Source organism: Colletotrichum navitas (genome assembly GCF_030913465.1).
Source record: "Colletotrichum navitas strain CBS 125086 chromosome Unknown LY79scaffold_62, whole genome shotgun sequence".
Classification (NCBI taxonomy): Eukaryota; Fungi; Ascomycota; class Sordariomycetes; order Glomerellales; family Glomerellaceae; genus Colletotrichum; species Colletotrichum navitas.
In genome coordinates this window covers 126,223-143,144 of record NW_026850608.1, presented here as the reverse complement: position 1 = coordinate 143,144, position 16,922 = coordinate 126,223, and the positions used below count along the sequence as shown (strand labels likewise).

At 56.0% G+C, this 16,922-nt stretch overlaps 9 protein-coding genes across 9 annotated transcripts; 7 read left to right on the top strand and 2 right to left on the bottom strand.

The window, feature by feature from the left end:
* Nucleotides 1-1,089: 1,089 nt before the first annotated feature.
* LY79DRAFT_335093 (uncharacterized protein) lies at nucleotides 1,090-1,907 on the top strand. Its single transcript, XM_060552523.1, has one exon. The coding sequence runs from the start codon at nucleotides 1,215-1,217 to the stop codon at nucleotides 1,671-1,673; it is 459 nt and encodes a 152-aa protein (XP_060410886.1). The 5' UTR covers nucleotides 1,090-1,214; the 3' UTR covers nucleotides 1,674-1,907.
* LY79DRAFT_582310 (uncharacterized protein) lies at nucleotides 1,844-3,699 on the top strand (the record flags this gene model as incomplete). Its single annotated transcript, XM_060560250.1, has 5 exons — nucleotides 1,844-2,030; nucleotides 2,404-2,684; nucleotides 2,716-2,753; nucleotides 3,240-3,310; nucleotides 3,596-3,699. The coding sequence occupies 5 exons, from the start codon at nucleotides 1,844-1,846 to the stop codon at nucleotides 3,697-3,699; spliced, it is 681 nt and encodes a 226-aa protein (XP_060410885.1).
* Nucleotides 3,420-4,189, top strand: LY79DRAFT_563411 (uncharacterized protein). Its single transcript, XM_060558551.1, has one exon. The coding sequence runs from the start codon at nucleotides 3,887-3,889 to the stop codon at nucleotides 4,130-4,132; it is 246 nt and encodes an 81-aa protein (XP_060410884.1). The 5' UTR covers nucleotides 3,420-3,886; the 3' UTR covers nucleotides 4,133-4,189.
* A 2,051-nt stretch (nucleotides 4,190-6,240) lies between these two features.
* On the top strand, nucleotides 6,241-6,654 carry LY79DRAFT_672278 (uncharacterized protein; the record flags this gene model as incomplete). The annotated part of the gene is made up of 1 exon (XM_060564033.1): nucleotides 6,241-6,654. The coding sequence occupies one exon, from the start codon at nucleotides 6,241-6,243 to the stop codon at nucleotides 6,652-6,654; it is 414 nt and encodes a 137-aa protein (XP_060410883.1).
* Nucleotides 6,655-7,149: 495 nt separating this feature from the next.
* Nucleotides 7,150-7,848, bottom strand: LY79DRAFT_672277 (uncharacterized protein; the record flags this gene model as incomplete). The annotated part of the gene is made up of 2 exons (XM_060564032.1): nucleotides 7,150-7,736; nucleotides 7,830-7,848. 2 exons carry the CDS (start codon nucleotides 7,846-7,848, stop codon nucleotides 7,150-7,152), a joined length of 606 nt encoding a protein of 201 aa, XP_060410882.1.
* Nucleotides 7,786-9,149, top strand: LY79DRAFT_335016 (uncharacterized protein). The gene has a single exon (XM_060552522.1). It carries the CDS (start codon nucleotides 8,221-8,223, stop codon nucleotides 9,055-9,057), a length of 837 nt encoding a protein of 278 aa, XP_060410881.1. The 5' UTR covers nucleotides 7,786-8,220; the 3' UTR covers nucleotides 9,058-9,149.
* An 840-nt stretch (nucleotides 9,150-9,989) lies between these two features.
* On the top strand, nucleotides 9,990-10,709 carry LY79DRAFT_522007 (uncharacterized protein; the record flags this gene model as incomplete). The annotated part of the gene is made up of 1 exon (XM_060555409.1): nucleotides 9,990-10,709. The coding sequence occupies one exon, from the start codon at nucleotides 9,990-9,992 to the stop codon at nucleotides 10,707-10,709; it is 720 nt and encodes a 239-aa protein (XP_060410880.1).
* Nucleotides 10,710-11,832: 1,123 nt separating this feature from the next.
* On the top strand, nucleotides 11,833-12,654 carry LY79DRAFT_522030 (riboflavin kinase; the record flags this gene model as incomplete). The annotated part of the gene is made up of 2 exons (XM_060555411.1): nucleotides 11,833-11,949; nucleotides 12,154-12,654. The coding sequence occupies 2 exons, from the start codon at nucleotides 11,833-11,835 to the stop codon at nucleotides 12,652-12,654; spliced, it is 618 nt and encodes a 205-aa protein (XP_060410879.1).
* Nucleotides 12,655-13,147: 493 nt separating this feature from the next.
* LY79DRAFT_522042 (transcription factor) lies at nucleotides 13,148-15,451 on the bottom strand (the record flags this gene model as incomplete). The annotated part of the gene is made up of 3 exons (XM_060555412.1): nucleotides 13,148-13,198; nucleotides 13,252-15,014; nucleotides 15,205-15,451. The coding sequence occupies 3 exons, from the start codon at nucleotides 15,449-15,451 to the stop codon at nucleotides 13,148-13,150; spliced, it is 2,061 nt and encodes a 686-aa protein (XP_060410878.1).
* Between the last annotated feature and the right edge of the window lie 1,471 nt (nucleotides 15,452-16,922).

Below are 16,922 nucleotides of genomic sequence, written 5' to 3'. Positions count from 1 at the left end.
ACCCATGGTGAGGATTGGCCCTGTTCCCCAGATAAGAGAGTCCGAGGCTCTCCACCCACAATCAACCCTATCGCTTGCACTACTATATAGGCCTCCTCCCTAGGTAGGTAGTATACTATGTAGATAGATGCCTGCTAGACAAGAGCCGAGCCGACTGCTGATCGGCGTCAAGTCTCGGATGATGCAACAGTGAAAGATGAGGGAGGAGCCTTCCAGAACCGAGCAGGCCGCCAAAGACGGAACAATTTACCATGTAGGCGCCTAAGCGCAGGTAACATGACCTCTCGTGGCTGCATGTTAGGTGGGTAGATGGGAAATGCCATCTCGCCAAGCCGCACCTGGTGGCAGAGCACATGAGCAAAGCCCCCGTAGGCAACCGTTTGTTTCCTTTCCTTGTTTTCGTCGTCAACTGGGTCCGGTTCATTTCTCTCATTCTCTCTGTATCGATGACACGGTAAGGTAATGGTCGTGAAGAACTTTCCTTGGCCCACGGATCCTGCTCCGGAATACCCGTGCTGAGGGTAGATTTACCTGGTTTTACCTAGTACTCTCAGGCAGGAGTTTACCATCCATCCATTGGTTGAGAAAAGCATCGCTAGCTGCGACATCCGCCAAGTTTATACCTACCTACCTACCTACCTACCTACCTATCTAACTACTTACCCACATAGGTAGCGAGGTGTTGTGCCCGAACTCCAGGTAACCACACGCTCCCCCCACCCGAGTCAATAGAAACGTACGGTATCGTTCTATTTTCATTATTCCAGATACATATGCCGTTGTTTTTCTTTCTTTCTCTTTTTTTACCTACAGACACCCACCAAAAGGTCCGAAACGTGCACTTACTTGTCTGACAGCTGAGGAAACACGAATAGGAGTCTCGCCCGAAGCTGGAGCCGACTGCCCAACGCCTTTGCCGGATGCCCACCACATGTCGCGTGGTGCGGCGTGCGACATATGCCATCCCTATGCCGTTCAGCCAGAACCTAGTGTGGCAGTTGCGGCAACCAACTCCTGCGTTTGGATCGAGATGGTTGAGGAACAAAGTCACGGCCAACCTCTCTACCTACCCGAAGCTCTCGCACCTACCTACCTACCCACCTACCTACTCTTACTCCCTGCCCCTTGGCGTAATCGTCTTACATCACCTTCGGCAACGAGTTAGACAGGGGACGCCACGCATCAAGTAACACGCCGCTTCTGGAACAACATCCATGGCACAACCAATCTCGCTCGACTCGACCAAACCTGACCGTGCTTCATTGCGCGGCTTCTCCCTACAGGTAGACATTCGCATCATGTTTCCTCTTTACGTCCAAGTCAAGAGCCGTCGCCGGTGCCACCGCAGCCAATCGATCCTGGGTACGACAAACAGCCCCATCAAGCAACTGACATTGATTAGCGTCGACCGCGGCCGCGACTTGACTCAACCCAAACCTAACACATCGGCGGCCTTCGATGGGCCAGCCGCATCTGGACCGTCGAACGCTTACGCTTGGTTACTGGACGAATTCGAGGGGCAGGCCATAGCTATTCCCTTGAAGACAAGGTTCGATGCAGTACCTTGGGGACTCGAGAAGGTTTTGTACACGAAGTTAAACCAAGTCGCCAATCACCGACGAGTTCATGGTCGACCAGCCATCGTTGCAATGGTCATGGATGGCAGCAGATAACGAGCCAACGCCCAGGCCTATATCGCGCCGTGCTAAGTTAGGCGCCCCTAGATCAAAATGTCGTGGCCACGAGGCCAACCGCCGACAAACCGACCCGGGCCTTCGCCCTAGTTGCCGGCCGGCCGTCCGTTGCCCAACTTCCCCCTCTCTTTCCCTCTTCCGCCATACATATGGATGCTGCCGCGGTGCAAGCTACTGGCCAGCAAACCGGCCTATCATCGAAATTCGCAGAGCCATGTTTCGGCTACGATGTTGAGAAATTCCCAGAGACTCACGCTACCAAAATAGGTACTTGGACTCTCTGCTTAAACACCGGTACCATGGATCTTGACCGCATGTCAAGATCCACTAAGGGACGTGAGAGCCCAGCGCCGGGAATCACGGACCTGAAAGGCATGTAACCAACCCAGTGTCAAATTACACCACTTCTCCTTCTTCGTCTTTGCAAACTGCATCACAACAAGACGGATGCAAGGGACGCCACCACGTCTTCGTTATGTCCTGCCCCGCAAGCGGGCGCCGTACATTTGCTTTTGCCGGATTCAGAGCAGTCAATGTATCAACAGGGCGGCAGCAAGTCGATTTGGCATCCCTGCCGCCCCCACGTATGGAGAATGCTATGGTGCCCTTTCGTCCCTTTCAGGTTTCCTTAGCTCGCCTCTCTGTTCCTCTCTGCGTATGCCCTTCTGCCACACGACTGACAAACCTGACTAACACCAACCATCACAAGGGAAATTGGGCGAACCTACATTCGAATCGGCTGGCGGTCGACCTCTTCGCAACCCGGACTTTCTGCCAAACAGATTTTGGGTACCATTGAGACTCCGTGCCCCATCGTCGCGTGTATGCTCCATCATCTCCGCAGTGAGCCGAGAAACATGTTCGTCGGCGCGAATGGCTGTCGAGGCCCCGTCAGCATCAGGTGTCCCCCAAACCTGGTCTGTTCCACTGTTTTTCGAGGAACTGATGATCGAGGCTTGCGCATCAGCTTCACCGCCAAGAGCAAAAGAAGTGAGGAAAAGCATCTCGAAACTGTGTACAGGCCTGCTGTTCGGCACCCAACGACGATGACGACGCATCGTAAGTACTATGTACATGTACCGCTGCTTGCCCCACTCTTGACAGATGTTGACCCGCCTGACAACGAAGCGCAGGCACGCCTGGCCCAATCCGAGACACGAAGAACATGTGGAACATGTGGGACGCGAAAAACTTATGGAGCACGAAAGAACATTTTGCAGTCTTCTGGAAAGATTCCTCCCCTTAGATTTCCTGCTGCTGGCCCAGATTAGCGACTCATCTTATTCCCATCCGCACTCGCTCTACCAACCAAGCCACACCGCCAGCTAACTCGAGACACTGTTACAATGGAAACCGCTGTCGGCGGAAAGAAACAAATCCAGACTGGCTTTCCGCTCAGCGTCCCACTCGAGACGTGTGCTTTTCCATCGACCAACCCAAAAATAGAAGACCTCTCTTGATAAATCCGAGTTTCGAGGACGAGGCCCATCTCAATAATAAAAACCGAGTCAACATACCGTAGTACGAGTACATCCAAATGAACAGGCACCGACCATGGCATGGGATTCTCGACCAATGCCATGCTCACACGAAAAGCTCATCCCAGAATCTTGCAGGTTCGTTTCAGAAGCTCCGACTGGAGGAGCATGCTAGACGTGGGAGCACCCATCACCGGTCATCTCCGTGTCAAACACATGTCACAATCCCCCCCCCCCCCCCCCCCCCTTTTTTTTTTCTTTTCTTTTCTTCTTCTTCTTCCAGCATTTGATGGGCGATGGTGTCTGCCGCTGATAGTCGCCAGATAGTCCAGCAGTTGTGGCTTACCTGACCACTCCGCCACTAACAACGCTGCCGTGGGCTGCGCACACAAACTTCACTGCTCAACACTGCTGATCGTGCAGATCGTAACCAAAACCCCAACAATACGGCCGCGGAGGTCGGTCTTTTCGCCCAGTCTGGCAACCGCCATGTTCAGGGGTTCAGTAATGGCCCCTGGGATGTCTAGGAAATCATTGACGACTTTTTTACGTCTTGATGCATCATCCATAACCCCAAGCTCTCCTATTATTGTGTCAATCTATGGGTCTGCTTATCTTCCAGATTTGAAACAGAGGTGCTTCATTGACTAGCATAAGCCTCAAGGCATGTGGCGAAGGAGCAATGAGTCCTGTGGCTGCCCTGCATAGGCATGTATGCCTATATTGTGTACTTGGGCGACCTTAAGAGGGACCGCATTGGCAACGTACGGTAGTATAGGCATTGCATGCGAGGGGCGCGCAAGCTCTTGCAATTGCATCAACGAATTAGCATGTTGTGGGTTATCTCGACCGCCGGCCGGTCAACGTACCTGTAGAGGTAGTACATACGACAGTGACATGCCGATTCCTCCGGTCATGCCAGTCAGAAGACGGCGTATTCGTTCGAAATGCTTGTTTTAGATTTCTAATTAAAATTCCAATCATTCGGCTGGCCAACCCCAGAACCACTTCGGCTTGCTTCAAGGCCCCCCCCCCCGTGCATGACAAAATAAATCTGGCTCTCGCCGGCGAGCTGGAAGGTACAGGACTGACTTTACCAACTGGGCGGGGAGCATTGCGTGCTCCAAGAGGACAGGACTGCAGGAGATTTGGTTTCAAGAAATGATCAGTTGCGCGCGACGAAGGGGCTTGATTGAATGGGTTGCCAGGGCCCCCCAAAAAGAATCCCAATCTCATTTGAAATACTAATGCCAGAGTGTCAACAAGCGCTGTTCATGGCCGAGAGATGATCGGTAGAACGGCCTTGTTATGTGCGACCTCAGTCTGCCGCCGGGCGATAGCATCACCGATGTGCCCTTCCAGTTTCCGCGGGACCAGAATTGCACACGAGCTGTCGGTTCTCTAGCAAGGCCTCTCAAGTAACGAAGCCGTCGTGGGCCAAGGCCATGTCTTGGGACAAATGCCAGCATCGCCAATGAGAGAAGTGCGAACGTTTGTGGCGTGCCCCTTTCGGCTGGCCAACTGTCTCGGGAGCCGGTATACGACCACTCCGCGCCACGCGAGTGATTTGACGAATCACGGACAGCTAGCCTGATTGGTTTCGGCCGAGATCTACGATCTTTGGTGCAAAACCGAGACTTCGCTCCGGCTCTGTAGAGCCAGCTTGCCAGTCTGTGAGCAGCGTCGAAACTGCCGTGTCGTATACTAGTAGTTTGATCATTACCAGTACAGTATGTGGCTTTTTGGAACCATCCGATCTCTTGCGTGATCAAAGCCTGGGGGCACCAGTTTAACAATCGAACTCGTTCACTCAACTCATCAAAGATGAGGGCAGAATGCACCTAGTAGCTCTTGGTACACTGAGAGGATTCGCATGCCTGACCTGGTGTGCACTCCAGGCCCGATATCGTATCTTGGCCGTGAGTGCTGGGCCAACTGTCCGCACGACCGACGAACACAGGCGGAAGGGTATAATGCCCTGTCCATTCTTTGTTCTTTTCCTTGCTATCTTAAGAGGGGGTAAGCTGGCCAACAGAGGACACGAGGGAAACAAGAGCGGAAAACGCGAATGGGGGATGAGGATAGCCACGGCTGGAAAGAGAAGGCCGATGAAGGCATGATTGGACCCCGAGGTGTCCAGGTTGCTTTCTCGTTAGAATGCCGCCGTGGGTGTCTTAAACATTCCGTGAAAGGGACGGGGCCCAACATTGGACTTGCAAGTAGTCTAGTCCAGTCCAGTCGCTCCAGCGGTCTGACTTGGCCAAGTTGTACGGCCAGTGAGGTTGAGTCATTGAAACAATTGCAACCCTATTCCTTGAGGCGTCCGATAAATGACCGGATGCATCCTTTCCGGAAACTGGCATGACTAAACGGGGACGGGATCCCAAAGATCTCAAAGGAATGAGGGAGGGAAGGCTCAATGACTTAAGCAAACCGCCATGTTTCTGAGCGAGGGACTGACCGGCAGCTACTCGAATGTAATCAGCGATTCGCGAGAAACCCACGGCCACCGCAATGGAGCTCTTCTGATAAGGTCGCAAGGGATAGACGAGGTCCGGTCTACATAGACGGAGAGGGGAGAGAGGGACAGCAGAGCGCCATATCGGTCGCCGAAAAAGCAGAGCGAATTTTGCTCTATACGGTTTATGAGTCGGAAAGGACTCGGGTTTTCAATTGTTCTTTGATCTAGGTACGGTGGTGGAAATAGCAATGATGAATTGATGACAATCTGAGGTAAGTACGCCGGATGCCACAAGCCGCGGCTGGTCCTGTCCGTCATTGCACACACATATGGATGACGTCACGGGCCCGGAGAGCTCTCCCTCATCACAATTACGACCACTCTACAGATCTTCTCTTCTCCCTAATCCAAGCAAAATCCTATAACCGATCGAAAACTTTCAATTGAACGGAGCCGAGCTGAACTGAGTATACCGTTCGAAGATAGAAGAACCAAAAGGGAGCAAACCCATCCGCAGTCGAACTTACATCATTCAACATCGACAACGAGAACAAAAAGAGGAAAGAACGAAAAAACGAAAAAACCGACACAACACCGCCACGGAAATATGGCGTCCCGAGCCCTCCGCACACTCAACTTCCGCGCCGCCGCCGTCCAGCCGCGCTTCACCGCAGGCGCCGCCGCGACCAGAAGCCGGGCATTCGCGGGCGGCGCGGCGCGGCGGCACGCCTACAAGGACACGCAAGACCGCGAGTCGTTGAACCCGAGCGGGACCGAGGGAACAAAGACGGGGCGGGACTCGGACGTGGCGCACGAGGACGGGGCGTTTGACCCGTCGACGACGCGGCCCGGCACGGAGAAGGACGAGGCCGGCGGCGGCTCCCTCGACGTGTCGGGCGCCAACCAGGCGGCGTCCAAGCCGCAGGGCGACAAGGCCGCTGGCGACAGCGGGCCCGGCAAGGAGACGAGAAAGGGGGGCAAGAGCGGTGGGTCGAGCGCGGCCAAGGCCGGTAACGTCTAAGCTCGTTTGCACGATGCTTCTGCACGGGTTAGGTGGAGAAGATGATGGTGTATAATCGGATAGAAAGGAAGGTAGAACACTCGGAGCGGTGGACCGATGGGAGGTGTTGAGCATGTACTAGTATCATCAGCATCAACTACGCAGCTACGCAGGGGAGAGGAGACAGACAGACAGAGAGAGAGAGAGAGAGAGAGAGAGAGAGAGAGAGAGAGAATGGCGTTGTTGTCGTCTTGATGTCAAATGCATGGCCATTGAGCATACATGGAAACACGTACTTGGGCCCGTCTTAGTTTATTTTTTTTGTACGTCCGCCGTGAAATAAAATCAAAGGGGGTATCAATTGCGGCCCCCTCCCAACTCCTATCAAACTCCGGGCCCCTTCCACGTCTTTTGTCCATCCCTCGTTCACCTGTTCGTCGAACCTACATTTGCCGCCCATCTCATGCTGACTCCGTTCCATAAACTTACCATGTTCACGTCTCGCACACCCCCGATCTACGCGTACAATCCATCAGGGTCGTCGTTCTCCTCCTCGTCGTCTGGCACGACGACCTGCTCCTTCTTCTTAGTCAGGTCCTTGCGGCACATGGGACAGCTGCCCTTGCTGCGCAACCAGGGGCTCACGCACTCAAGGTCGAAGCGGTGGCTGCTGTGGCACGGCAGCTCGACGACGAGGGGGTACTGGTCGTCGAGGAACTTTTCCGCGCAAATCGGACACGCCTCGTCCTTGCCGAGGGCCTTCTTGGGGACGCGGTCAAGGGAGTCGAGGTACTCCTGCGAGACGCCGGGGATCTCGGTGGGCGGGCTGGCGATGTCGCGCTCGAGGGCCTCGACGAGACCGGAGAGGAAGCGGGCGTTGTCGGCGTTGGGGGCCGTGGAGAAGAGCGTCTGGAACTGCTGCTGGAGGAGGTGGTAGAGGGCGGCGGCGTCGACGGGGGTTGGCGTTGCGTGCGGGTTCGTGTGGCGGGTCGTGGAGGGGGCGTCGTTGGTGGTAAGGTTTTGGAGGAAGGAGGTGAAGGAGGACATGTCAATGCGACGGGTCCCTTCTTGGGTCGAGGGCCCAGACTTGATGTTGTGCTCGACTGGGAGGGATGGTTGTTAGTCAGAGAACGCATGACGGAGGAAGTTTGGGTTTATAGGATACGAGGCGAGCAGAAGGAGGAGATTATGCTCACTTTCGTATTGTGTAGCCATTTTGGGCGGCTGTCCGACTGCTAAGACGTGTCGAGGGCGACACGGGGGGTTGGAATCAGAGGTAAAGCTCTTTCGAGGATCGAATTTGAGGTTGAGATGTGGTGTAATTTTTTTCTCTTTTCCTTTTCTAAGACTTTCTTGGGGAGACCAGGACGAGGCTGCGACGATGATGTGGCTAGGCAGTCATTGGTTGTCGCAAGTTCGGACTGAGGAGGTGAGGGGAGGGGCTAGCAGAAAGGAGGGGGAGCTCCCAGCGCAGGTGCGCCGCAAAACAGAAAGCAGATGCAGGGATCGGCACCCCACGCTGGTGTGGCTGTCCGCCGCATCTTGCACCTTACACCTTCTTCTACCAGTGGCTGACCTGGGCAACCCATGCCCAAGGGGAAGGTTTCCCGCACTGCGGACTATGTATGCCAGTGGCCTACTGTTGCGATCGCGACAATGATTCTTGTTCCTGCGGAATCTCTCCTGCAAGTTGATGGGTTCCTTGGCGTCGGATTTCGGAGTATTCGGATGACCCGACAACTGGTAAAACTCCGCCATGGGTTCCGCAGAGGCGGAAGCTTGGACACAGGCAGAGCGTATCGTATGTATGCACATCATCTTGTCACCAGAATGAAGCACGAGTGGATCAAGTTGGTCATGTTTAGCCCGAGCTGGGAGCCGACATTATATATCGTTATGCGAACTGGCATGGCCATGGCTCGAAGACGTAGAAAGTACCATTATGTAGGTACTAGAGAGTTCGCACTTCCAAACCTAGCTTGTAATGCTTTAACCAGCCGGAACGAAGAATCCTCGGCTATTGGGTGCGCCAAAGTATCAACTGTTGCGGCAACGGAAGCAGGATCCCGGCGATCAGGTAGCGAGTCCCCCAGAATCCGCATGAGTAATGTGGGTGCTGCCAGACCTAGGAAATCGCCATGGTGCCTTGGCAACATTCACCTTGCGATGGATGTTCGTCGTTCTGCAACGCATGTCGTTGATCGCGCCATTGTACCTCAGTGTTCCGAGAGGTGTTCCGATACCATGACAAGGCCAACGGTGCTGGTCATGATTGGACGTGCGCAGAATCCTCTGTTCATGCAAGGTTGTATGGCCGGACTGGTCGGTTTCGGTGTAAGTGCGTCCTGGCAAGACGGTGAGGCAGAGTCACCGAGGCAGATGAGGCTGGCGAACCTAGATGCGAACGGAGTGCAATGTGGATAAAGAGGCTCCCGCAACGATTATACGCAGACTGTCCAGTTGCCAAAAGAGAATTACAGGTGTGGAGCAGGCTCGAGCATGACTGGGTAGGCAACATGGCTTTTGAGGCCGTCTTACAGAGTCCCCAGTACATCCTACCCAGGTAGGTATCTACCATCTACCTACCCTACCCACTTTGTACTTACTATGTATGTGAACTACCTACCTAGAGAAACCCGCTCCGACCTCCCCCGGCCGAGTTTAAAAATCACGCCGTTCCAACTTTCTCAATCGTCCCTTCTGCAACGCAGTGATTTTCTCAGCCACTCTGCCTCATCCATCCAGTCCCATCCCGGTCCACCCGTCGTCTCTGGTGTAAGTGCAGGTGCCAACATCAAGTTACCGTAGACAGCCTTTCGTCATCACCCAGGAGCACTACTCGACGACCATCTTCTTTTCCTTAGCTGGAGCCCCGTCAACAAGCAAGCATCCCATCCATTCGCATTATCCAGCTCTCTACCCTTGCTGCCCAAATCTGCCATCCCCCCTCCTTCTTGCCTCGTCGCACCCCCCCACCACTCCCCCCTCACGGCCTTGTCTCACCAAAGGCACACAGACAGCGTAGAGGTCAGGTCCTTGAACCGGGAGGAGAAGCAAGCAAGCAACAAGCTCCCATAAAGCCCGCATCAACATATCTCACGGACTTCCTGCACCTCGCTCTCGCGCCTCTTTTCTTCTTTCTTTCTCTTCTTTCTTGTCCCACATACAGACAGGAGCAGAACGCCGGCACCTGCAGCATCGCAGACAGTTCCGAGTCGTCTACACCAGATACCACACCGCCGGGTCGGCCCTCGACTCGATCATCTTATTCTTCCATTTTGCCATTGAAACGCAGGTGCCTGCTTCTTCAAAGCCACCGTCGCGCCGAAATTTGTTCCCTCACCATCTCAACTGCCATGGCGCACTCGGCCGCAGTCATTGGGTCTACCGGCCTCGTCGGATCCCACATCCTCACCAACCTCATCACCTCGGAGGCCTTCGCCACCGTCAACACCATCTCGCGCCGCCCGCCCAAGGCCGGCGGCCTAACCCTCAAGCCCATCATCGAGAAGGATACCTCGGCCTGGCCACCCAAGCTGGCCGCCCTGCAACCGCTCCCCACCGTTGTCATCTCCGCTCTCGGAACTACACGCGCCGCCGCCGGCAGCATCGCTGAGCAGTGGAAGATTGACCATGACCTCAACGTCGAGCTCGTCAAGGCCGCCAAGGCCGCCAACATCAAGGCCTTCATCTTCATTTCCAGTGCTGGCACCCGCAGTGCCCTCTCGAGCCAAGCACCCTACAGCAAGATGAAGAATGGTGTCGAGGACGCCATCAAGGAGGCCGGCTTAGACCACGGCATCATTCTCAAGCCCGGCCTCATCCTCGGTCAGCGTGAGGAGAGCCGTGCCGCCGAGGGCATCGTCCAGAGTGTCGTAAAGGCTCTTGGCATGGTCAGCACCAACATCCAGGACAGCATTGGGCAGGAGGCCGAGGTCATTGCTCGCGCCGCCGTGCACGCGGCCGTCCTCGTGGAGCAGGGGAAGGCCCCAGCCGGTGTTTGGGAGATTGACGGCTCCGAGATCGTGAGACTTGGACGGACGGAGTGGAAGCACGGCCCGTGGCCCCGCTCTTAGGTCCTGCGCGGATGCTGAGTGAGTCGATGGAACGGTGTGGTGGAACGGGGGCGTAGAGACTGGGCGAGGGGACGGTCGCCGCCATCCCCCGGGTACGATATGTTCGTGTGAACCTTCGGAAGTGTTCGACCTTGCTGATCAGCCGTGAGTGTCTCGTCTTGCACAGCGTTTCCTGCCATTACACGGCGCCAGCGAGGGCTTCTCTGAACCAGTCGCATCTACAACTCTGGAGAATCTTGTTTCGTGTGGTGGGACGCGATGTTGCCCCTCGTCAGTGAATGGGTGTTGCTTTATAGACGGTCGCGGAAGTTACCTTCCTTAGGTGTTAGCGAGAAGTTAACCTCCCGCTTCTTCCTGCAGTTGGATTTCCATGTTGATGGTTCTGCTTTGTTGGACTTTGTTGATATCCCCTTTTGTATGAAATACCGCCCATTGTGTTTGGACCGGTGATGTTTTATTTTGTGTCTCCTAGCAATTATGCAGAAGAAAAGACTGTCGTTTGTCAGAAAATGATGACAAGGTCTCCGCACTTGAAAATCTTACATGGGACGGATATGCAATAAATAGTATTGGACAGGAGCGACCAGGCACCAATATTGTGATGCATTGTAATACGGGCAGCCTCCGACCTGCCGACTCCTTCCCCAAGAGCCCCCCACCACACTCGTCCGGGCCGAGCAAACAGATGCCCCTTCCTGCACCCTCCCGCTCCTTCGGTTTGATAACGACGGCCAAAGCCTTATCAACCCCTCCATCCAACCGTCCAGCCCCACCACATCTCATCCACCGACGACGACTCACCACTCACTTCAAGTCGCACTTCCCCAGTTCTCGCAAACCTTCCACAGCCTTTTTCGAGCCTTGAACCTATCCCACTCAAAAAAAGAGACTTCCTTTCCTTCCGAGATAGGTCACACGAAAGAAAACCGGTTCTCTGACTTGGAATTATAGTATTTGTGAGCCCATTCCTCGTTGCGCGAAAAGGCATCCATCCACGAGACTGCGAAGCTCACCCAGGCGTAGATTAATCAGCACCACCGAATTTCATCAGCACAGCAGAGGGGCACAAAAACTCTCAGACAGCGACACTTCATCACTCACACACTCACCCGACAAGGACAAGATGGCGGAAGAGACAGCACGCCCTCTCATCGTCGGCCCGGACTCTGGTCCCGAGGCCCCCTTCCCGCTTAAGATGGAGGGTAAGGTGATATCTGGCTTCGGCAGGGGGTCCAAGGAGGTCAGTCAATGTCGCGTCTCTCACCAACGTCTCTCACGGCATGCACGCACGCCTCGTTCTTCGCACCCCACATACTCTACACTTGCGTAGCACCCTCCCTCTCCCTCACCCACACTCATTCTTGGACCGCACCAAAAACTCGTCTCACACGAGAAGCCTCGCAAGAGACCAAGCCGCTGACCAAGTCCCCCACCACCACCACAGCTCGGGATCCCGACCGCAAATCTCCCCGTGGATGCCTCTCAGACTCCCTGGATAGACACCGCCAAGTCCGGCGTCTACTTCGGCTGGGCCTCCCTCTCCCTGCCCGCCTCGCACCCGGACCGCGTCGCCCCGCCGCCCTCCTCCGGCTCCGGCCCAGCCCAGCCTCACCTCGAGTTCCAGTTGTACCCCATGGTCATGTCCATCGGCTACAACCCCTTCTACAAGAACACGGTCCGCTCCGCCGAGGTACACGTGCTGCACAAGTTCGCGGCCGACTTCTACGACGCCCACATGCGCCTCCTGATCCTCGGCTTCGTCCGCGAGGAGAAGGACTACAAGAGCCTCGAGGCCCTGGTCGCCGACATCAACACCGACTGCGACGTCGCGCGGGCCTCGCTCGACCGCGACGCCTGGGCGCCGCCCAAGGCTCTAAGGCCCGGGGCCGAGAGGGACGGCGCGTTGGATGCCAAGTGGCTCGTCGAGCCGCTGCCCAAGGCCTGAACGGCCACCCCCTTCCCCCCTTACAGCGATCATGACGATTTCAATAGACCACGGGTGAATAGAAGCGTAGAATTTCCATATCAGAAATAATCATTTGAAGACGATGAATAACAAAAGTTCTGACTCTGTCCGTAATAGTAAGGGGGGAGGGCAGGACTCTAGGGTTCGTTCGAGATCCTCCCCCTTCTCCCCCTTTCCCCTTCAAAGGGTATGGTCGAAGCGAAAAGTTTGTAGAAACCGATGAATATGAATGAATCATGATCCAGGGATGCGCCCTTACCCTGCTTCCCTACCAAACGGAGGGGTAAACCATGCCTCGATTGATGACGGGAATAACCAGAAACCGAAAGAACAAAAACACGTCGGGGCACTGTCCCGATTTCAAACCCAAAAGATAAAACAAAAACGCCGCCCATGCTCACTCCTTCATATATGCCCTGATCACTCCTTTTCCCACCCATCCTTCACCTTCTCCTTCCTCTCCATCTCCGGTTTACACTGCCAGGCCATGCGGTTCTTTGTTCGGGTAATAGCATGGAAGGAACTGTCTTCTGTTAGTCGTCGACGTCCTCGGTGGGAAGGGAGGCCAGTACTCACGTTCATCACAATCAACATGGGGATATCGAATACGTCTCGTTTAATCATCCAGCAATACCGGCAGTCCACCTTGCCGTCCTTCTCGATCTTGGAGATGCCGTGCTCGCCGTCGATGCGGGTGACACGGTTGCTGAGCATGCTCTTGCGCGGGTCCTGCTGCGGCGCCATGTCCGTCGACACTGCGGCCTCGGCCTGCTCCTTGGTGCGGTACTTGAGGATCCGGCACGTGCGGTTGACGCTGCCGCGGCTGTCGCCGAACGCGAGGTGCGAAAAGTCGTCGTAGAACTCGACGACGCTATCGTCGTCGAGGATCTCGGCGATGAAGACGGGCTGCTTGCGTGATCCGCCCTCGCCCCTGAGCTGGTCGAGCGTCGAGGAGGGCGGCTTGGGCGTCGAGATGCCGGCGCGGCCCGTGTTACGGCCGCTGTTGGTGGTAGATCCCGCCCCGCCCGTGTTGACATTCAGGTTCGACTCGTTCCCCAGGAGGACGTCCTTGGTCCACCCGGTCAGCGCAATGAACTCCTTGTTGACGGCGGCGATCTCGCCCGTGCGGCGCAGGACGATGGTCGGCGCGGAGCAGTGGTGCATAAACTCCTCGTACTCGAACAGGGTCCGTTGGAAGCACTTCTCCATGAAGATAAGGTCCTGCCGGCTGAGCGTCTTGGTGCAGGCGATGAATGACGGGCGAATGCTGGCGAGTGCCTTGGCGATGCGTAACGTCCGGTTAGCGGAGAAGCGTTTTGGCAGGTAGTCGATGAGGGCGTGGAAGCCGGCCAGGTACGGATACGGCTCCTTGACGGTATCGTAGATGGATGACGGGTCGCGCTGCCGCTTGCCCAGGAGTGTGTGCGGTCCGCTTTTCTGAGCTTGTCCAGGTTTGGATTTGGGGCGACTCGGGGCGGTTATAGTCTGAGAGTTTCCAGCAGTGCCAAAGTTCCCACTCGGAGATCCTTCAAAAGTAAAGTTAGTAGGTTGCGGGCTGGCTGTCTGGTCTGTGCCGGGACTATGTAGGCTTGTTGGGCCAGCAGCAATGGCGTAGGCATGTGGGAGGCCATGTTGCAAATTGCCTTGTTGGTACATGCCGTTGGAAGACTGGTCTACACCCATGAAATCGTTGATCATACCGCTATCGTAAACTTGGCCAAACTGGTTGTTGCCGTTGCTAAAGACGTTTGTGGACCCGAAATTGACTTCACCGCCCGGTCCGGATAAGGACCCGTCGCGCGGCGGTGTCTCGGCCGCGCCGGACGACATGTGGCCAAGCATGCCAAACTCCATGGCGCCGTATTGGCTGCCAAAGTTGAGCCCTTCCAGATCAAAGTTGAAGATTGCCGGGTTGCTGGGGTCAAACAACGTATTAAAGGGGTCACTGGCGACCTGGGGCGAGATCATGCCGGCGAGGGACCGCGCGGGGTTGCTCGGTTGTGGGAAAGACGGTGATATCGGTGACGGTTGCGCTTGGAACGGTAGGCTCTCGGGAATCCCTACGGATGTCTGCTGCCCGGAGTAGACGGGGAAGGATGCCGTCGAGGTTTGGCCAAAGTAGGTACTGCCTGCGGTGGAGGCCGTGTCCGAGGTGCCGCTGTGATGCCGCTGGCCGTTGGGACGGGTCGGCGCGGCCGTTGGGTTGAAGTTGGGTCCTAATACGGGCCGGAGGGCCTCTGGCGGAGCATCGTGAAGATACTTTGCCTTCTTGCGGACGCCGTCCTGGCAAGCGTCTGCGAGTCCACGTTTAATGCATCGCTGACATGGTCGTTCATCTCCTGTAGTCATCACATCAGCAAGATTGCATTGCAAAGAGCCACACGGGTGGAGCATGGCAGTCACGGCCCGTGTCTGAGTGATATAGAAAAACGAAGGGAGGAAAAAATGAGGCGAAACATGACTTCAGAAGCATTTCACTTAACCAGAGACTATTACGAGCCGGACCCTGAGAAATCGGGCGGAGCTTACCACAAGTCAGGTGGGCTCTTTGACAGGCGAAGCACGCCCGGCGAGCCTTCTTCCTCCTCGGCCGTGAAGGGTCCTTGGGATCATACTTCTTCTTGACCTCGCCATTGGTGTCGGCGCCGCTCTCGTGGGATTCAGCCATCTTGTCGTCGTCGTCGTCTTTTACGGGCGTGTCGGCGTCGTACTCGTGGTCATTATCTGACATGGCATCCGAGGCCTCTGCCCCGGTGTCTTCGGGGCCGTCCGGCATGGCGTCTTGGGTTTATATACAGGCCTCCCCGGGGCAAAAAGAGACAACTCAACTGCTGACGCAGTGACGGAAGCGTACTGCAGAGCCCGATCCAGGAAACTTCTTGGTGCTATGCTTGCGAAACCACACGGCTTACCCTCAAACGGAGGTATGCGGGCCTGGCCAGGCCTGGCCTGGCGTCGCGCTGGGCAGGCGTTGCAGAATAGGAAATGTATTGGGAAAATCTCCCTGCGGTCAGAGTTGAGTGACACACGCCGGGGGGGTCTGGCTGGATTGGCGAGGCACACAGTCTACAGCGCGGCACCGGCGTGGGCTTTTTGTCCTCAGAGCCTGGGTGCGCGCAAGGGCAGCTTCGAGTTTGCGAATGGGATCCGAGCCAGACCGTTGTGGTATGGCAGAGGCAAGACCCGAATCAGGCGCTGTGCGCTCCCGCAGTGCGGACGGGAGGGTCCTGTTGTCTCCCTTCCTTCCAGATGCGCCGTACGCAGGCAGACGAGCGGCTTACAAGCAAGGCGACGCAGGTGAAATTGGGAGAGGGAGCCTTGGGTTTTCGTATCCTCAGCAGTCAGACGTCTCCAATGGTGGGTAGGCGGAGAGAAGGAGGCGTTCCTTGTGCGACGTACTCGTCACGGCAGGACTAGGACTCGATAGTTGGCGCAGCCGTCTAGAGACCGGAGGTTGCGTCGCGGACCACATGAGGTCACGGGGACGAGGACGGGGGACAGGGTATTGGGAGCTGATCGAGGACTGGCGGCGGCGACGGCTTCGAGCCGGAGTAGATGTGACAGAGGTTCTAAGAGGTCGACAGCAAGCGTGATGTCTGCAGGTAGCCGTAGCCCTGGTGCTTGTTGCAGACAGGCACAGGCAAGCAGGCAAGCGAAAGTCGATGACTAGTTTAGGGCAAGCAATGGTTGTGGAGGGGGGTCGCATTCGCAGTCCAAAGCCGAAGTCGAAGTCGCGGCGGCGCAATTGAGCGGAAGACGTCTTCGTCGTCGGGGTCGGGGTCGGGGTTGGAGTCGGAACCTGTGATTTTTGGAGTCACGATATTTATCCTCGGTCGGGTGGAAGAGGAGCACGCGAGGAGGTTTCGTCTCTAGAGCTGACGGTAACCGAGAAAGAGAAACTGCAAAGTACCACCCACCCACACATGCACTAATACTCACAGAGGACGAACACCATCCCCCCCCCAGCCTCACTGTCGTTGGTCAAGATTTGCTTGCTGGGCTGCGGGGTTTTCCTTGGACAGAATGCCAGGCCCGCCATTGGCTGAGTGAAGAGGGATGTGGGTGGCGCATGTGGGTACCTACCCAGCCCAACGACCCACTCTGTATCGGCTACTTCAGAATGACGACAACTAGTGCGGCAGACAGGCGCCGTAGACGCCCAGAGCTGGAGTACCTGATACTCTCTCTCTCTCTCTCTCTCTCTCTCTCTCTCTCTCTCTCTCTGTTCGCGTCCGTTGTTGCCCAGA